The sequence below is a fragment of the Pelobates fuscus genome, chromosome 12 (assembly GCF_036172605.1).
Source record: "Pelobates fuscus isolate aPelFus1 chromosome 12, aPelFus1.pri, whole genome shotgun sequence".
Lineage (NCBI taxonomy): Eukaryota > Metazoa > Chordata > Amphibia > Anura > Pelobatidae > Pelobates > Pelobates fuscus.
The window spans coordinates 82,165,647-82,184,633 of record NC_086328.1 but is presented as its reverse complement, the minus strand read 5'-3'; the positions used below and the strand labels follow the sequence as shown (position 1 = coordinate 82,184,633).

Sequence of the window (18,987 nt, the reverse complement as noted above, 5' to 3'; positions counted from 1 at the left end):
GAAATGCAAAGAGAACATGTTCATTTCAATCCACTGTGAACAATTGTAAAAAATGCTAATAATAATAACAATATATATATGTGTGTATATGTACATACAAAGGGTATATTATCATGACAATTTAGATCAGGAAGCAAAAAGCACAGGTTGTGAAAAAAAAGCATGCAAAAGGTGAGTACTCTGCTTGCTTTTCTCTTATTTTCTATTACAAAATACACTACTGCCTTCAAAAAAATACTGAAGCTGCCATAGACATTTATAGAGAGCAAAAACCATGTAAATAGTGCAAAGACCCTACAGCAAGCATGCCAAACTTGCGGCCCGCGGGCCACCTGAGGCCCACAATTAATTTATTTGCCCAGCCAATAAAACCAGTGGTGTACCTTATCCCAGGAACTACCCTGAAAGTAGTAAACCGGAGGTAGGGTGGCTAAATAATGTTCAATTTGCATGTGTGTCTGATTGTGTTTATCTTAGTGTTTATTTGTGTGTCTGTATATGTTTCTGTTTGTGTAACTGTGTGTCTGTGTATCTGTGTGCAAGTGTGTGTGTCTGTATGTGTATCTGTGTATTTGCATGTGTCTGTATGTGTATCTATCTGTGTGTCAGTGTATCTGTCTGTTTGTGTGCCTGCTTGTTTGTATGTGTATCAATGTGTCTGTATTTGTACCCTTGTGTCTGTGTGTCTGTTTGTATGTGAATCTTTCTCTTTGTGTGCATCTGTTTGTCTGTATCTGTTTGTAGATGTATACCTGTGTGTCTGTGTATCTGCATAAGTCTGTATGTGTGTCTGTGTATCTGCATGTGTGTCGGTGTGTGTACCCCTGTGTATCTGTGTGTCATTCTGTGTATCGGTGTTAGTGTGAGTTTGTGCATACATCTCAGCATTCAAACGCCAACACTACACAAATTACACCCCTGCATTCAAATGTCGACACTACATACAGACACACCCCTACATTCAAAAAACACTGCACACAAGTAATGCACTGATTTAAAATGGCAAAAGTGCATAAAAACACACAGCACTACACCCCTACATTCATACACATACAGGGGTAGAATTTCTAATTAGTGGGGTAATAGCTGCTTGATCCAAGGAGACATCTGTCTGCTATTTTGGGGTCAAGAAGGATTTTTTTCCTAGTTTGTTGCAAAATTGGAAGCACTTCAGACTAGGTTTTTTGCCTTCTTTTGGATCAACAGCAAAAACATATGTGAGGAAGGCTGAACTTGATGGACGCAAGTCTCTATGTAACACACATACTCCATACAAAAACATGCTTACATTCAGACATACAAACACTGCTCAGTCCTAAGTACAACCCTGCAATAACACGTTTCCCAGCCATTATCACCCAATTGACTGGCAGTAGAGGAGCGCACAGCAGTCCTTTCCTGACGGTCAATTAATTTACCCTGGCCAAGCTTTGCCAGCATCTCCGTCCAGTCACCGGCTCTGGAGCATGCCGTAGCCTGTGTGGATGGGACATAAATCACCTCATATCCCTGCTCCCTGTATTCCTCACTCCTCACAGCACAGCAGCGCCTTAGTGATGAGGCTAGGCTGAGAGGAGCGGCAAAGTCAGGGACTGCCCCGGGAGGAAAGAGGTCTAGCTATGCCTTCCACTGTTGTCTAGGGCCCATGGTTGCCGGGTAACCAGCAGGAGGGAAGCGCTGTGCTGTTCCCTTCCTGCCATGGAATGTAGCGTGGCTGAGCGGTCTGACAAGAAGTGCTCACTGAGAGAGCACTTCCTGTCAGATGGGTACCGCAGCAAACAGGTTCCAGAGGGGAGTGGGGGAGAGACACATGTTTGAGACACATGAAGGGGCTGAGGGGGGAGGGGGGAAAATGAGGCATGTGAGGGGAAACCCAGATCAAATTTTCATACTGGGTTTCTAGTTATGCCTCTGGTTTCTATAAAAAAAAAAATATTTTTTTTTTGCGGCCCTCATAAACTCAAACCTTGCTTATTTTGCCCGTGTTAGCCTTTGAGTTTGACATGCTTGCCCTACAGAATCTCCTACAGACAGGGCCGGCGCCACCTGTAAGGCGACCTAGGCAGCCGCCTAGGGCGCAACTTACCAGGGGGCGCCGGATCCCTGTCCCCGCTGCGCCTCCTCATGCTGCGCCGCCTGAGCGCTTTAGCAAGCCCCAGGCGGCGCAGCACTGCTGCATGGAGGGCGGCCGGGTTTATGACCGGCAGGAGGGAAGCGCAGAGCGCTCCCTCCTGCCGGTCTCTCCATTTAGCGTGGCCGGGCGGCGCGGAACGCGGGACAGGAACCTTTGTTTCCTGTACCCGGCCGCCGGCGGAATGACAGGAAGTGCTCACTCAGTGAGCATTTCCTGTCATTCCGCCGGCGGCCGGGTACAGGAAACAAAGGTTCCTGTCCCGCGTTCCGCGCCGCCCGGCCACGCTACATGGGCAGGAGGGGAGGGTAAGGACCAATAAGGGGGGGGAGGGGGGTTTAAGGACCACCAAGGGGGGGGGGGGGTTAAGGACCACGGAGGGGGGGTTTTAAGGACCACTAAGGGGGGGGGGAGGTTAAAGGACCGGGGGGGGGAGGTTAAAGGACCGGGGGGGGGTTAAGGACCACTAAGGGGGGGAGGGGAGGGGAGGGGGGGTTTAAGGACCACTGAGGGAGGGAGGGGGGGGGGTTAAGGACCACTAAGGGAGGGGGGGTATAAGGACCACTAAGGGAGGGGGGGTATAAGGACCACTAAGGGGGGGGGGGTATAAGGACCACTAAGGGAGGGGGGGGGTATAAGGACCACTAAGGGAGGGGGGGGTATAAGGACCACTAAAGGGGGGGGTGGTATAAGGACCACTAAAGGGGTGGTGGTGGTATAAGGAACACTAAGGGAGGGAGGGGGTATAAGGACCACTAAGGGAGGGGGGGGGGGTATAAGGACCACTAAGGGGGGTATAAGGACCACTAAGGGAGGGGGGTATAAGGACCACTAAGGGAGGGGGGGTATAAGGACCACTAAGGGGGGGGGGGGTATAAGGACCACTAAGGGAGGGGGGGTATAAGGACCACTAAGGGGGGGTATAAGGACCACTAAGGGGGGGGGGTATAAGGACCACTAAGGGAGGGGGGTTTAGACCACTAGGGGAGGGATGGGGGGATAAGGACCACTATGGGAGGGGGGGGATAAGGAGCACTATGGGAGGGGGGATAAGGAGCACTATGGGAGGGGGGGGATAAGGAGCACTATGGGAGGGAGGGGGGGATAAGGACCACTATGGGAGGGAGGGGGATAAGGACCACTATGGGAGGGAGGGGGGGTAAGGACCACTATGGGGGGGGGGTAAGGACCACTATGGGAGGTTGGGGGGGATAAGGACCACTATGGGAGGGAGGGGGGGGGGGGTAAGGACCACTATGGGGGGGGGGGTAAGGACCACTATGGGAGGTTGGGGGGGATAAGGACCACTAGGGGAGGGGGGGATAAGGACCACTAGGGGAGGGGGGATAATGACCACTAGGGGAGGGGGATAAGGACCACTAGGGGAGGGAGGGAGGGGGGATAAGGACCACTATGGGAGGTTGGGGGGGATAAGGACCACTAGGGGAGGGGGGATAAGGACCACTAGGGGAAGGGGGGGATAAGGACCACTAAGGGGGGGAAGGACCACCAAAGGGGGGTAAGGAGGGAGGACTACTAAGGAGAGGGGAGGAGGGTGATTACCACTAAGGGGGTGGGGGGAGTAGGGGAAGGTCTACTAAGGGGTTTGGGAGAGGGAGGACCACTAAGGGGTTTGGGAGAGGGAGGACCACTAAGGGGGCGGGGGGAGTGAGAAGACCACCAAGGGGGACTGCAGAGGGACAGGGGGCCAAGGGAGAGCACTAAGTGACAGAAGGGGAGAACACGGAGGGACAGAAGGGAAGGGGAAATCAATAATTGAGGGGAGAGCACTATGAATTTTTTTTTTAAAAAGAAAGCTGTTCCCATCTCAGTCCCTATCCTACCCCACAAACCCTCTCTTTTACACTACACACATACACAATGCATCCCCCCCCCACACACACAGAAACATACAATGCATTCCTACTCACACACAGACACACCCGAAACACACAATTCATCCCTTACGTTCTCTTACATAATTAATGCACCCCTTACAGACACACACTGCATTCAATTACATACACAGAAACAAACCTTGCACCCCTTACACACACACACACACCCAGAAACATACAATGCATTCCTTACACGCAAACACACACTACATTCCTTACACAAATTGCACACATAAAACATCCCCAACTCATGGATGGGCCATGTAGGTGGATTTATGGGTGGGCATTGTAGGCGTATGCCCCCTGGGGGCCCAGACCTTGAGCTGTGTAAGGGGCCCTAAAAAATGGAGCTGCTTCCTGTTCGTTAATTGTTGTGAGCACTGTGGAGCCAGACTGAGCCCATCATCAGCCTCTTGTCCTCATCTGGTGGTAAGTAGGCAATCCAATATATTATAAGTGGCACTAATCTCTAATTTACCTCACATTAAATGGATACTATAGTCACCAGAAGCACTACAGCATAATGTAGTGGTTCTGGTGTCTATAGCCTGTGCCTGTAGGCTTTTTAATGTAAACACACTGTCTTTTCAGATAAGACACTTTGTGAAGACTGGCGTTGGCTCATATGGCAGAGCATATGGGCGGGGCATTGTGATGTCACATGGTGGGCTGGACATATGGGGGGGCGGCAAAATTTTTTTTGCCTAGGGCGGCAAAAATCCTTGCACTGGCCCTGCCTACAGAGCAGAGTTTTTGCAAAAATGTAGAACTGTGTGCTTCATGATGTTTTTGCCCTGCAATTAATCTAGACAATGTCAATCGCATCTATCCACGGTGACATTAGAAATGAGCACCATACCCACGTTAATAATCCATAGTGTTGAACTTCATCTCCAAAGCATTTCTCAAAGCCAAAATCCACATTAATCATGAAAAAAGGCACTTAGTTTTTATTGACCTTGTGATTGCATCTAAATTACTTGCAGATATACATTTCATGTTCTGTAAAGCAGCCACATAAAAAAAAAACAAAAAAAAAAAACATGCTTTTTGCTGCCAAATCTTGATAGGTTTCCGAAGACTAATTGAAAGGATTACTTTCTGGGAGAAATCGTATAATGAATATATTGTGACACGATATGCGCATGTGGTGTCACAGGCACTCACTGAAACATTCTGGGACAGTGGCAAAAATATATGTATATATGAGTTTATATATCCGCAAAGAAAAAAATCCAGAGCTAGATGATTAACAAGCAAGAGTAAAATAATGCTAATTAATATTCAAATATTTAAGGTTAAAAATGCTGTAATGTAAGAATGCTTTCAAAAATAGAAATTGTAATTGTTTATTTTTTTTATCCGTTAACAAAATGCAAAGTGAGTGAACATATGAAAAATCTAAATTACATTTTTTGACCACCCTTTAAAGCCTGCAGAACATCATCAATACTCAGATACACTTGCAGGACCGTCTTTAATATTGATTGGACCCTGGACAAGGATTTGCTTGGGTCCCCTGGGTACTCCGTGGAATGCAATCACGCCTTACACCAGGGATGACAAAAGGTAGAACCCTATCTGTCCAGCATATCCAACAATGCTTTGACAGCTGGGCTCTAACAATTTCCCAAGCTTGCATGGTTGTATTTAGCACTGTGTTTGAATGTAAGCATGTTTTTGTATGGAGTATGTTTGTGTGAATGTGGTGTTAGAGTTTGATTTATGCGTAGTGTTTGTTGAATGTAGGGGTGTGTTTATATATAATTTTGGTGTTTAACACAGAGGTGTGTTTGTATGTAGTTTTGACGTTTCAATGCAGGAGTGTGTTTGTATGTAATGTTGAAGTTTGAATGGAGGGGTGTATTTGTATTTAATGTTGGTGCTCAGATGCTCAAACACACAGCTATACACACTGACACACATACAGATCCACACACTGACTACACGCACACAGATACACACATTGACAACATACAGATACACAGACAGATAAACTGACAGACATACTGACATACATAAATACATACAATGACAGACTTACACACATATACTGACACACACAGGCATATACAATGACAAACATACTGACACACACATATACATACACTGAAAGACACACAGGCACATACAGTGACAGACATACTGACACACACAAAGGCACATATGCAGACATATTGACACACACACACACACACACACACACAGGCACATACACTGACACACACAGACACATCAACTGATAGACATACTGACACACACACACAGACACACATACACGCTAACACTGGCACATACACTGACAGACATACTGACACAAACACAGAGGCACATACACTGACAGACATACTGACACATACAGACACGCTGATAGACATACTGACACACACACACGGGCACATACACTGACAGACATACTGACACACACAGACACACTGATAGACATACTGACACACACACACATACTGATGCACACACAGACAGACATACTGCCACACAAACAGAGACTTACTGACACACACACAGATACACAGACAGGCATACTGACACAAACACAGTCAGACATACTAACATACATGTAACATTTAAATCTTTAAATCCACCCTTCAGTTTCCGACCTTTTGCCTTGAGGTCCAGTGTGGTGTCTGAGGCTAATGGGAGTGAGGAACCCCATCCTCACTGCCACCTCCTCCTTCCTCCTGCACACCTCCTCCTGCCCCCTCCCACGAAGCATCTCCTCTCTTTATGGGAGGAAGTGACTTGCGTCTGTCACTTCCGCCTAGCCGGTTTCCGAAAAGCAAGGGGCACTGTCGCGCTGTTAAAGGGCCACAGCACCCGACCGGGCCCTTGCTTGTATAAGCCCACCGAGTGGCCCTAAGTACATGGGACACTCAGTGGGGCTCCTTTGGTGTGGGGAAAAAACATTTTTTGTACACTTGCACAAAATGAAGATATTGTAGGCATATAGTCAGGTGTATGATTAAACAGTTATTATAAATGGGTGTTAATAATTATCAGTTCGGGGGGGCGGGGCCTGACCGCCATGCTGACCGGTCGCAGGCCAGAGAGGCTCCGGATGACTTTGGTCCCAAATGGCACAAAACCTCAACATTAACACAATTTGAGTGACCAGAGACCGTCTTGAACACCCTGGCAGGAGCAGGAGCCACCGCAGTCCCTGAGATCGGGAGTTCCAGAGCCCCAGGGAGCGAAATGGGACTTTGGGGCCTGCGGCCCATTGGGGTGGAGAGCGGGACGGACGGCCGCCGTCCTGCTTGTGAACCTGGCCACCCTGCGACAGCCCTGGGATATGCCTTGCAGGCCCCGCTTCCCCCCCCATGGACCGGGGGGGTTATCCCGGTCCCCATCGGAGGGAAACTCTGCCCTACATAGCTATGCGCTATGAGCCAGGGCACTAAAATGGCGGCGCCAGGATCCACAATGGCCGACGCAACCTCGCCGGTTTGCATGCGGGACCACAGTGCTAAGCAATATCCCTACCCAAACAATCCTGCCATCCGACTACATGGCGAGCGGGCTGGGGCTGGAGGGTAGCATCAGCATAGGGGGCCCACGGAAGCTCCACTCACTCTGTCCAGTAACCCTGCTAAACCACTTACCCAAGCCGATACCACAGCAACATCGATGACTCTCACCGCCCGCACACCACCAGGCACCGCTTGCCTACACCACGAGACTTTTATATACAATCTCCCATACCTCTTCACCCATTCAGGAGGGCTCATACCAGACCCGAACCTACTGACTACACCATTTGCGGCAAGCCCAAGAGATGCACCTGGAGAGACATCGCTAGAACCTCAGCCTAGAAGGACACTAACACCGAGTCACGCGAACAGGCAATGGCCGACCATGTGTCCACTACCACCCACGAAGCATCGGATACTGAAATGTGCAGTGTGCAGATCAATGAACTTTTGAGCAGTCTGGGTGATGTTATACCTGTGGATCATTGCCTGGCCTTAGCATGTTTAATACGTTTTATTAATTATTTTCTGTTTTTTTCTGTTTAACCACCTAAAAATTGCTAGCATTAAGGGCACCCTAAAAAAGAACGTTAACTAACCTTCACTCACGCATAACCTGCATTAGAAATGTTCGGCTCCAGCGCAGATTCACACTTATGATGAGCCTTAAAGATATACCTAACTTGTGATGCTGGAGATTAGGCCTGTCGCTAGAATATACAAGGCAGAGTGTATGTTGTGATGATTTAGACCAGACGTCATTGTATAAAATGCATGTCCCTCTCTTAAGCGTAGATAAACGTACCCAAACCAATATCGAGAAATTGAAACGATGACACTCAACATGAACACTAATCTTAAGCTACTGAACTACACGTGTATATAATTTACAATTACATCGAACACTCAAATGTTTATGCTTAATACGTTTACAATGTAAAAATGTTCCTAGCCTGTTTCATTCAAAAAAAAAAAATGTGCTGTATATTTTTGCCATTACAATGTACACCGTCGAAACGCCTGTAACCGCTGTTGTGGCGCCAAAGGCTACTCTGTTAAGTAATCCAATGCACGAGAAAAATAAAGAATTAAAAAAAAAAAAATAATAATAATTATCAGTTCGGAGACAATTGTACAAGTTCTGACCAAAACCTAGAGGTAAATAATGGTTGAACAGACATATAGTTCAAGTACTTTAATATATAAAGTGCACACACTCATTATATATCATTTTGTCCAGGAGAAATAGGGCTTTCATTTCACATCATATCTTTATATTTAAAACATAATTTAATATCAATGAAATAATGAATACGGGTGCATGGCAGTTTAACTGTGAATGTTATAACACTGTTAGCTTTTACTGCAATAAAATGCTGTGATGTCCCATGAGTACAACAATGCTCGTCTTGTACATGTTTTAAGGTGTTTTGGACAGTTGCAGGGTCAAATATAAGGCTTGCCCATTTCAGTCTTCACACCTGGATATTTGACAAAATTATTTTCTGGGCTTATGTCGCATTTGAGAGAGTATGACAGCCTGGGTAATAACATTCCCACCATTATGGCATACCATTTTTAAAGGTAGGCAATCAAGATTATTCCAAATGGCGTATTCTGAGATGTTTGGTCTAGCCATTTTATCACAAATGCAGACCCTATTTATTTGTGTTCTTTTCACACACAAATTCCATTTTCACACCAACTGATCCCCCCAGGTACTTGTTTTCCATGTTTTTTGGGGAAGTCACAAATATATTAGATACCATTTTCAGCTTGGAAATTTGACAAGGTGATTTTCTGAACCTATGTCACCTTTGAGACAGTGTGGCAGCCCAGGGAAAAAAATGACCTACATGATGGCACATCATTTTTAAAAGTAGGCATCACAGGGTAGTCCAAATAGCGTAATTATGTAGGGATCGACCAATATTGATTTTTTAGAGCCGTTACTGATACCGATAATCTGTGAACTTTCAGGCTGATAGCCTGATAGCTTACTGATATTCTGTACATTTACCGCTTTGAGGGAAAAAACATTTTTGCAAATCTTTTTTTATTAAGTGGTAAAGGCACAAAATATACATGCCAGTCAGATTTTTTTTTATGTTTTCAAGAATATTTATATGTGTGTGTAGTGGATGCAGTAAGAGAATTTGATTAGTAAATGCAAGAGTGTGTTTGTGTAGTGGATGTAGCGTGTTTGTGTGTAAATAGGTGCAGTAGGAATTCCCCCCCACCATTCCTCTTAATGCTCTTCTCCCTTATCTTTTAGTAGACCCCCCTTCCCCAGTGTTCATTTTCCCTTCCCTGTACCTTAGTGCCCTCCCTTAATGTTCCTCTCTCTCCTCACCTGGTGTTCTTTCCCCCCTCCCCTGTCCCATAGTGTTATCCCCCTCCCCCATAGTGTTCTTCCCCCCCTAAACCATAGTGTCCTCCCCTTTCCTGTCCCATAGTGTTCTTTCCTGCCTCCCCCATCCCATAGTGATCTTTCCTGTCCTCCTCCCCTGTCCGATAGTGTTCTTTCCTGCCCTCTTCCCCCATCCCATAGTGATCTTTCCTGCCCTCCTCCCGTCCCATAGTATTCTCCCCCCTCCCCTGTCCCATAGCGTCCCCCCGCCACATAACGTTCTTTCATCCCCTCTCCTGTTCCATAGTGTTCTTTCCCCTCCTCCCCTGTCCCATAGTGTTCTTTCCCCTCCTCCCCTATCCCATAGTGTTCTTTCCACTCCTCCCCTGTCCCATAGTGTTCTTTCCTCCCGCTCCCCTCCTTCTCCTGTCCCATAGTGTTCTTTCCTGCCCCCTCCCCCGTCCCATAGTGTTCTTTCCTGCCCCATAACATTTTTTCCTCCCCTGTCCCATAGTGTTCTTTCCTCTCCTCTCCTGTCCCATAGTGTTCTTTCCTCTCCTGCACCATAGTGTTTTTCCTCTCCTGTCCCATAGTGTTCTTTCCTCCCCTGTCGCATAGTGTTCTTTTCTCCCCTGTCCCATAGTGTTCTTTCCTCCTCTGTCCCATATTGTTCTTTCCTGCCCTCACTCCCCTGTCCCATAGTGTTCTTTCCTCCCCCCCCCTCCCCTGTCCCATGGTGTTCTTTCCTCCCCCCCCTCCCCTGTCCCATAGTGTTCTTTCCTCCCCCCCCCTCCCCTGTCCCATAGTGTTCTTTCCTTCTCCCTCCCATAGTGTTCTTTCCTCCCCCTTTCCCTCCCTCCCTCCACTCTCCCATAGTGTAACTTCCCCCTGTCTTGTCTCCTGCAGTACAGGAGATTCAGTCTCCTGTATCCGTCCGGACTGAGAGGAAGTGCTCTCTCAGTGAGCACTTCTCTTCAGTCCGGCCGGGTACAGGAAACATAAGTTCCTGTACTGAGGTGCGCACTGCTCCGCTCGGCCACGTTACACAGAGTGCCTGGCAGGAGGGAGCGCTGTGTGCCCACCTCCTGCCGATCACTCCAATCCACGCACCCCAGGCCGGTGCGCCCGAAGGCGGCCACTTGTTCCGCCTTATGGACGCGCTAGCCCACCTCATTATCGGTATTACCGGTGATTATCGTTGTTTGGTCTAGCCACTTTGTCACAAATGCTGACCCCATTTAGTGGTCCTATTTTCATTTTTCAACAAACAATTGTTGATAAAGCGGCAGGGTAGATGTGAAATGTGTGCAAAACCCTCTTAGGTCTTTCACCAATGTTAAATATTTTTTCTCCCAGCTCCCGCCTTCCCCATCACCCCTGCCGGCAGGCACAGGGTTCTATTTTTGGCCCGGTGATTATTTTTGTGGTATATTAGCTACCTGTTCTGTATTTTGTCATTTATGAGGTTAGCCTGCTATTCTGATGTCACTTTTGTTGTGATATAATGATGCTATTATTATTTACCTTGTGGATATTACATGGATGATAATGACTGCGGACCTTCTAGAGCGATGTGGTGATATTTCATATTGGATTAGTCCAGCACCAGTATAATGGATGCAGTGTTACCAAATAACCCACAGGACATGTGTTTTCTTTTTTGCAGGAGCGTTATCCCCTTTTGGATTGGCGTTGCGACACTAAGATTTCTTACAGGGGATCTCCCTTGGAGTTATGTTTATTATTCACTAATGGGGTGATTTAATTTATTCACCCACCTGCCTAATACACACTACCCATACTCACCCCCAATTCCCATTTTCACCTACATAAAGCCCAAAATCCAACCCAAAAATGAAAATAAAATGACTGATCAGCTGTGACTAGCACAAAAAGGGTTATTTAAAAAAAATATATAATAATAATGTTTAATAGAGCCTGTACAGTACAGTGTTCAGGCTGATGGGAAGTGGTTAAAAAATAAAAACTGCTGCAGCTGACAAAACTTTTTTTTGTGATGTGATCTTGTTTTAGAACATTTTCTATATGAAGTGGAAAAATACTTCTAAAAACATTTTTTTCCTTATTAATACTTTCATTTGAGTACGGTATTTTCATTCATTAGTGATGCATGGTGGAGGTTTCTGCAAGTTTGGGACCGCATTTCTGCGAATTTATATGGAGAATTGGTCACATTTAATGGACTCTGCAAAGCCGAGAAGCACAGGCAGATACTCATCCATCATGCAATACCATCAGGGAGGCAAATGACTGGACACAAATTTCTGCAGCATGACAATGAACCCAAACAAAGCCATTACAAGCTTTCAGCATGAAGAAAGATAAGGTTCTGATGGTATGACCCCACAGAGACCTGGTCTCAACATCAAGTATGTCCGAGATTAGATGAACAGGCAGAAGTAGCAACCTAAATCCATATAAGAACAGATGTTTGGAACAACCTACCTACCTAAATTCTTTACAAAACCATGTGTAAGTGTAGCTAGAAGAATTGGTGTGGTTTTGAAAGCAAAGGATTGTCACACACAATATTGACTTGAGGGGCGGGGCCGGGCCGCCGAGCTGAGCGTCAGCCATCCGAGCTAGCTCCGGCAACGAGCAGCCTAAATATAAACAAAATAATGCTTTAAAAGCCCACCTGGACCCGAGACAAATACGGGCATCGAGTGAGAGGTGGAACGGGAACACATCAAGTGAGCCTCAGCCGGATCATGATTGTAAAACCCGCCCGACTTGCAGGTTGAGCCCACGGGGCCTACGCACATGTGGCGACGAGAGACAACACGGCAGAGGGAGAGAGGGGGACCCGGCCCCGCTCCCCCCTCAGGCCGGCGGGGGTGATCCCGGCCCATAAGTCACATCTCCGGAGCCTGGAGGAGAGAGGCCTACATTATGGGGAGCCCTTCCCTATGAAGAGCCAAGAGGGCCGCAGAATGAGCTATCTGCAGGGAGGCACGCAGGGTCGCCTGGGCCTCCGTGGTGACGGATCCCACAGATAGACCCCTCCAGGCGGCAGAATGGACGGCGCGGAGCCAGCCCTAACCCCAGGATTTGGTGGTGGTCCAGGGAAGGATGCCCCCAACTTTGTGAGCCCTGTGTCGCAGAGGCGCGCTGGACCCCCGGCAGACCGGTAGCCGGGGAGGCGAGCACCGGTGACAAGCGTGAGACCGGAGAAGGGTGAGGCACCATGGGGCTGGAGCTCCGACGGGGTACTGCAGGAGTTGGGGAGGTGCAGGGGATAAGGGGCCGAGGACTTTTCGTGGGTGGGAGTCTGCCGGACTGCCGACATCCCTGAGTGCCCACAGCACTGCGGTGTACCCGGCTGCACGGCCAGAGCAGGCCTGGATGGAGAAATGGGGGGGACAGATGCACCGGAGGTGCTCGGGAGACTCTGCACAGACCGACCGACTGGACATGTTTGAGCACCCTTGTCAAGAGCGCACCAGAGGCCAAAGTGTACCATACCGTGCCAGGCATGACTATGCCACCTCCAGCGGAGAGACTTTTTTTTTTTTTTTTCATTATTATTATTATTTACTTCGCCTGAGCTCTGTCCCAAACAAGGAATGAACAACGCAACGAAAGACAGATAAGGGTATAGGGACAGTATTTAGATAATTTGTTTGAGAAACCGCTCTCTATGTAATTTTAGATTTCCCCTGTTTTGCTTATTTCATCACTTGTAACTACACGTCATTGGCTATTTACATTTTAAAATGTATCTATCTCTCTTTACTTTATTATTTCCAAGCAAGCATTTAATTTTTAAACGGTTACCATCATTGTGCAGGTCCTTTAAGAACTCAGGGAACGTTAGCTGGCCAGTTAAACATATAAACTGCCTCCATAACTACATAAGTGATTGCACTCCCATCTTATGGCGTGCTTACGTTGTCCGTGCCTAACTGCTAAAAACATGTTAATAGCTGGGATTTACTGATGCCTCACGATGCTAGACTAACATTGTGCCTCTGTCATGTATGATTACAATATTACACACTTCAACGGTTACCTGAGCTTCTATAGGGAGCATATGATTAATACGCGCTATACAATACATCCCGGATGCAAATTGAGGCCTATCTTTATTTAATTCCTTTATTAGTTTCTCTATGTTTACTGAGTCTTTGATGAGGCCTAGCCAGAGCAGCACTAATTAAATTAACTATGTAGCTAATAGAGGAGCATAATGTTTATCCTAAATGGTGCTTATGTTTTTTACATACTCCATGGCATGGTTAATACATAGATAATTACATACTCACGCCTCAGCCACAAATTAAATATGCTGCTAACGATTATACAGAGTGTAGGCTCAGTTGATTACCTGCGTTATACGTCGGACCATGCAGCTTTTAGTTTAACAGTGCACAGGAATACCCTGGAGCGTTTACCTACGTAAGGATCTATAATGTTTGCTTGGATCTTATAAGAAAAATTAACTACATAGAGTACACAATCAGCACACGAAGCGCTAATCCGAATTAATTACATGTATCAGTTGATAATGTGAACCAATATGTTCTGTTATAACAGTTATGACAAATCCGTTTCTACGTAAGCGACAATGTGTATGATGCACCTTTATTTACTGATGCTTATGCCCCTGCGCGGGAAAATATTTGCTTTATTACGAATCAGTTTGATATCTGCGTTTATATTGTGAAAACAATAAAAATATTCAAAACAATATTGACTTGATTTCCATTTTTCTTCTGCTCACTAACTCTGCATTTTGTTAATTGATTTAAACACTTTTATTATTATTATTATTATTATTATAGAAAAATAAAAGTGATCCAAAATGGAAGAAACAATAATTGTGTAAACCAAGCGCTTATGAATAAATAGTGAAACACTCAAAAACATTTGTGTAGGTTGTGCTTCTTTTCCCAGACCAAAATTTACAAAATTTAATTTGGTGAAACACCAAAAATGCATAAAGTGGTGCACTCACAATTCTTACCCCACACCTATTGAATCGAATAGGAATAATTAAAGGACCACTCAAGGCACCCAGACCACTTCAGCTTAATGAAGTGGTCTGGGTGCCAGGTCCCTCTAGGATTAACCCTTTTTTTTATAAACATAGCAGTTTCAGAGAAACTGCTATGTTTATACTGAGGGTTAATCCAGCCTCCAAAACCTCTAGTGGCTGTCTCATTGACAGCCGCTAGAGGCGCTTGCGTGCTTCTCACTGTGAAAATCACAGTGAGAGCACGCAAGCGTCCATAGGAAAGCATTTTAAATGCTTTCCTATGCGACCGGCTGAATGCGAGCGCGGCTCCTGCCGCGCATGCGCATTCAGCCGATGACGTCGCAAGGAAGAAGGAGAGGAGGAGTAGAGCTCCCCGCCCGGCGCTGGAGAGCCCAGCGGGAGTGGGTCCCTGAGGGTGGGGGCACCCTCAGGGCACTCTAGTGCCTGGCACTAGAGTGGTCCTTTAAGTCTTATGATACACATGAAAAAAAATAAACATACAATAGTGAGGCTTTTAATGGTGATCAGTGAATTGAAATAATAGTGATGTGGCACACTCACTTGTTGCCTACTAAGAGAATAAGGATATCAATCCTCAAATAAAAAACACAGATATAGGGAAACTAATAGTGCAGTATGAATCTATGAGTGGTGTAAAACAAAACAAAAACAACCAAATAAAAATAATGCTCACCTTGTTCAGAGCACTGGAAAATACCTGGCTCCGAGGTGGTAGACATTAGTGTCAGTATAGGGTGACACTTTCTTTAATTACCTGGGGTCCTGGAGCCTTATGATAAATCATTGAGACTTGATGCTTTCAAAATTGATTAAATTCAAAATTAACATATATGTTAAAACAATTAAAATGATATAAAACCATAAGCAGCAATTACAATTCTGAGTGAATGCTCTTCTGTGCCGAGACACATTTTGCTAAATTGATTGTAGAAGCACTGTAGTGAGATGCGTCTTGGCACAGCAAAGGACCCATTTGGATTTTTAGTAATGCTTATTATTTTATTTAATTTTAATTGTTTTAACATTTATGTTAATTTTTAATTTAATACATTATGATGGTATGGTGTAACTCAAAATCGGGCAGAGTATATATTTAGCCAGCCTAGAACAAGATGCACAGACACTCAAATAGCTGAGAGTGGTCAGTCAGGCAATGGTCTCAGCCAATGAATAAGAGGCAGGATTGACATCCGTAAACCTGTGCTCAACGAACCAGGTAAGAAGGCAAACCATTCTACCAAGGTTTTCCTGATTACTGTGGAATGTTGCCAGGGTATTCCTACCACAGGTTTAACATAAATATGTATTCAATTCAGATTAGAATTGTAACAAAAATACCTTTTTTTTTTTTTTTTTTTTTTAAATTGAGTGAAATTCCATCCAGAAAAAACTTTAAAAGTGGCCTTAACCCCCCCCCCCCCCCAAAAAAAAAAACTAAAGAAAAAGAGGGACAGAATGATTGCTATCTCTAGGGCAGGGGTAGGCAACCTTTTAGCAGCACTGTGCCGATATAGGATTGTGATGTCCCGTAGCGTGCCGGTCCTATTTTATTTTATTTTTTTAATCGAGGTGTGTATGCTGCCGTATTCTGCTTGTGTTATTTTTACTGTAATTGCTTTGTATCGTTGTATTTGTGCGTATATGCAGGGCCGTCTTTAATAGTGACTGGACCCTGGGCAAAGCATTTGCTTGGGGCCCCCTGGAACCTGTCCACCCTCCCCAGGCATGCAATCACGTCCTCCACCTCAACGCAGTGTCGGACCTAAAGTAGAGAGGTGCAAGAATTTTTGGGGGTCTCCCTGTTGCACGGGTGATTAAAAGGTGGGGATCTGTCGTGCAACTCCAGAATGCATTGACAGCTGGGGCTCTACCATTTACCCATGTTTGCAGGTCTGTATTTAGCACTAAGCATTTTTTGTGTGTTTAAATGTAAACAGGTTTTTGTATGGAATATGTTTGTATGTGGTGTTGGCGTGATTGCAAGCATGTATTTGTGTAGTGTTGGTTTTTGAATGCAGAGGTGTATTTACATATAATTTTGGTGTGTAACACAGACATGTGTTTGTACGTAGTGTTGAAATTTGAATGCAGGGGTGTATTTGTGTGTTGTGTTAGTGTGTGAATGCTGAGATGTATGCACATACACACACACACACAGACATACTGACGCACACACACACAGATATACTGACACACACAGACATGCTGACATACAAACATACTGACACACACACACAGACATACTGACACACATACTGACGTACACAAAGATATACTGACACATACTGAAATACAGACATGCTGACACACACAGATATAGTGACACACAAAGACATACTGACACACAAACATACTGACACACACAGACTGACAGACATACACTTTAAAACCCACCCTCCAGTTTCCTACCTTTCTTGCTGGTGGCCTAAAGGTGTTGAAAGTTGGGGTCTAGCGCTCTCGACCAGCCCCCCTCCAATCTGCCTTCTCTTCTTACACGCGCGCTCCTCTCTTTGTGGGAGGAAGTGATGCGCGGCCGTCACTTCCTCCCAGCCTGCTGCCGAAAAGCAAGGGGCCCGCTCGCGCTGTTAAAGCGCCTCAGCGTGCGACCGGGTCCCTGCTGACAGAAGCCCACCGGGTGGTCCTTTGTGCATGGGCCACCCGGTGGGCCTCCTTAGTGTGCGGATTACCTGAGTAGTTTATGGTATTGTGTATGATACATATGAATGTGGGCTGTGTATGGGGGCTGCTTGTGGAATTGTGTGTGTGGATGGATATGTCACAGTGTGTGTTTGGTAGTGTGTGGGGGCTGTTTGGGGTATTGCATGTGGGGTTGTGTGCATGTATGTGGATTGTTAGTGGTGTTTCATTTGTGCGGATTGTGTGCATGTTTGTGTGTGGGCTGTCCGTATTATTTGTATCAGGGGAGGGTTATTCTGCATTTCTGTGTATATCGAGCAGTGTGGGTGGCTTCCAGTAGGGACCAGGCCAGCCAGGTACATGTCAAGGACAGGAGCTGCAACAGCAACTGCAATCTGCTCTACTACAGTGTGGATTCCTATTCACAAGTGCTGGGAGGAAGTGATCTGAGATCACTACCTCTACGTGCTGCAATGCATAAATTAAGGATTGTCCTTCACCACCTTTTCGGATTAGCAGATATCTGAAGTTTTACTGGGACAGAGCCTGTTTGGCTCTAGCAGCCTTGAGTGCCGTGCAAATACACCTCGAGTGCCGTGCATGGCACTAGTGCCGTAGGTTGCCTACCCCTGCTCTAGGGTGTATATTTTTGAGAATAAATGCTGATAAAAAAAGAAAGAAAGAAATTGGGAAAAAATTTAAATAATTAATGTGTGACACATCTATTACGGTAAGTCATTAATTTTCTATCACCTATATATTAAGTTACTCACCTACGTTATAATTTCCACGTCTTGATCCAGAAGAGCCTAAAAGGTAATGTGAAAAGCATTAGGTCCTCAGAGTAACAAAGACATAAACATTAAAACTAAACTATTAAAAATGAAGAGTATTGTGCCTTCATGTGACTAAAAGCCATTTCAGGAGATGCTACATTTGGACATAAAGTATAACACACAGTCATAATGATAAAGCTATAAAACATAACAAAATATATTGTATATATTTTGGGGAAATAATTTTTGTCTAGTGGAAATACTGAACATTATGGAATTATGTCTGTCAAAGTCTTGTTTCTTGCATGGTACATCTCATAAGAACAATAGATTTCAAGGGACGCTCCAGACCCCTAGAGCACTTTAGCGTACTGAAAAGCTTTATGTGTGAAGAGTGTGTTCTGTTTTTTCATTTTGGAAATAGTGCAGATTTCCATAGAAATTGACACTTTTCTAAACTATGCTAATTACACCCCAGGCTTTTGAAGCAGACAGCAGGTCCTGTTACTTCCTGGTTTGGTTACCCTATTTGCACTGAACTCAGGAGGCGGCAAATTCCCAGAGCACCTGCCTTGCAAAGACTGTATGTGATTGGACAGCCACAGAAAGTCTGGGCGGGGTTAGAAGAGGAGGGCTTGCAAAGGCAGCAGACAAAATATCTGCAGTTTTTGCAAGCGGTTTTTAGAT

General features: G+C 45.6%; 1 protein-coding gene across 1 annotated transcript in view; it reads right to left on the bottom strand.

Annotated features, from left to right (window-relative positions):
• EML3 (EMAP like 3) overlaps positions 1-18,987 on the bottom strand; it is a 96,326-nt gene that overhangs the window by 65,697 nt on the left and 11,642 nt on the right. The window contains exon 6 of the mRNA XM_063438006.1: positions 18,298-18,333. Within this exon, the coding sequence (XP_063294076.1) occupies positions 18,298-18,333 (36 nt within the window). The remainder of the gene's footprint in view (positions 1-18,297; positions 18,334-18,987) is intronic.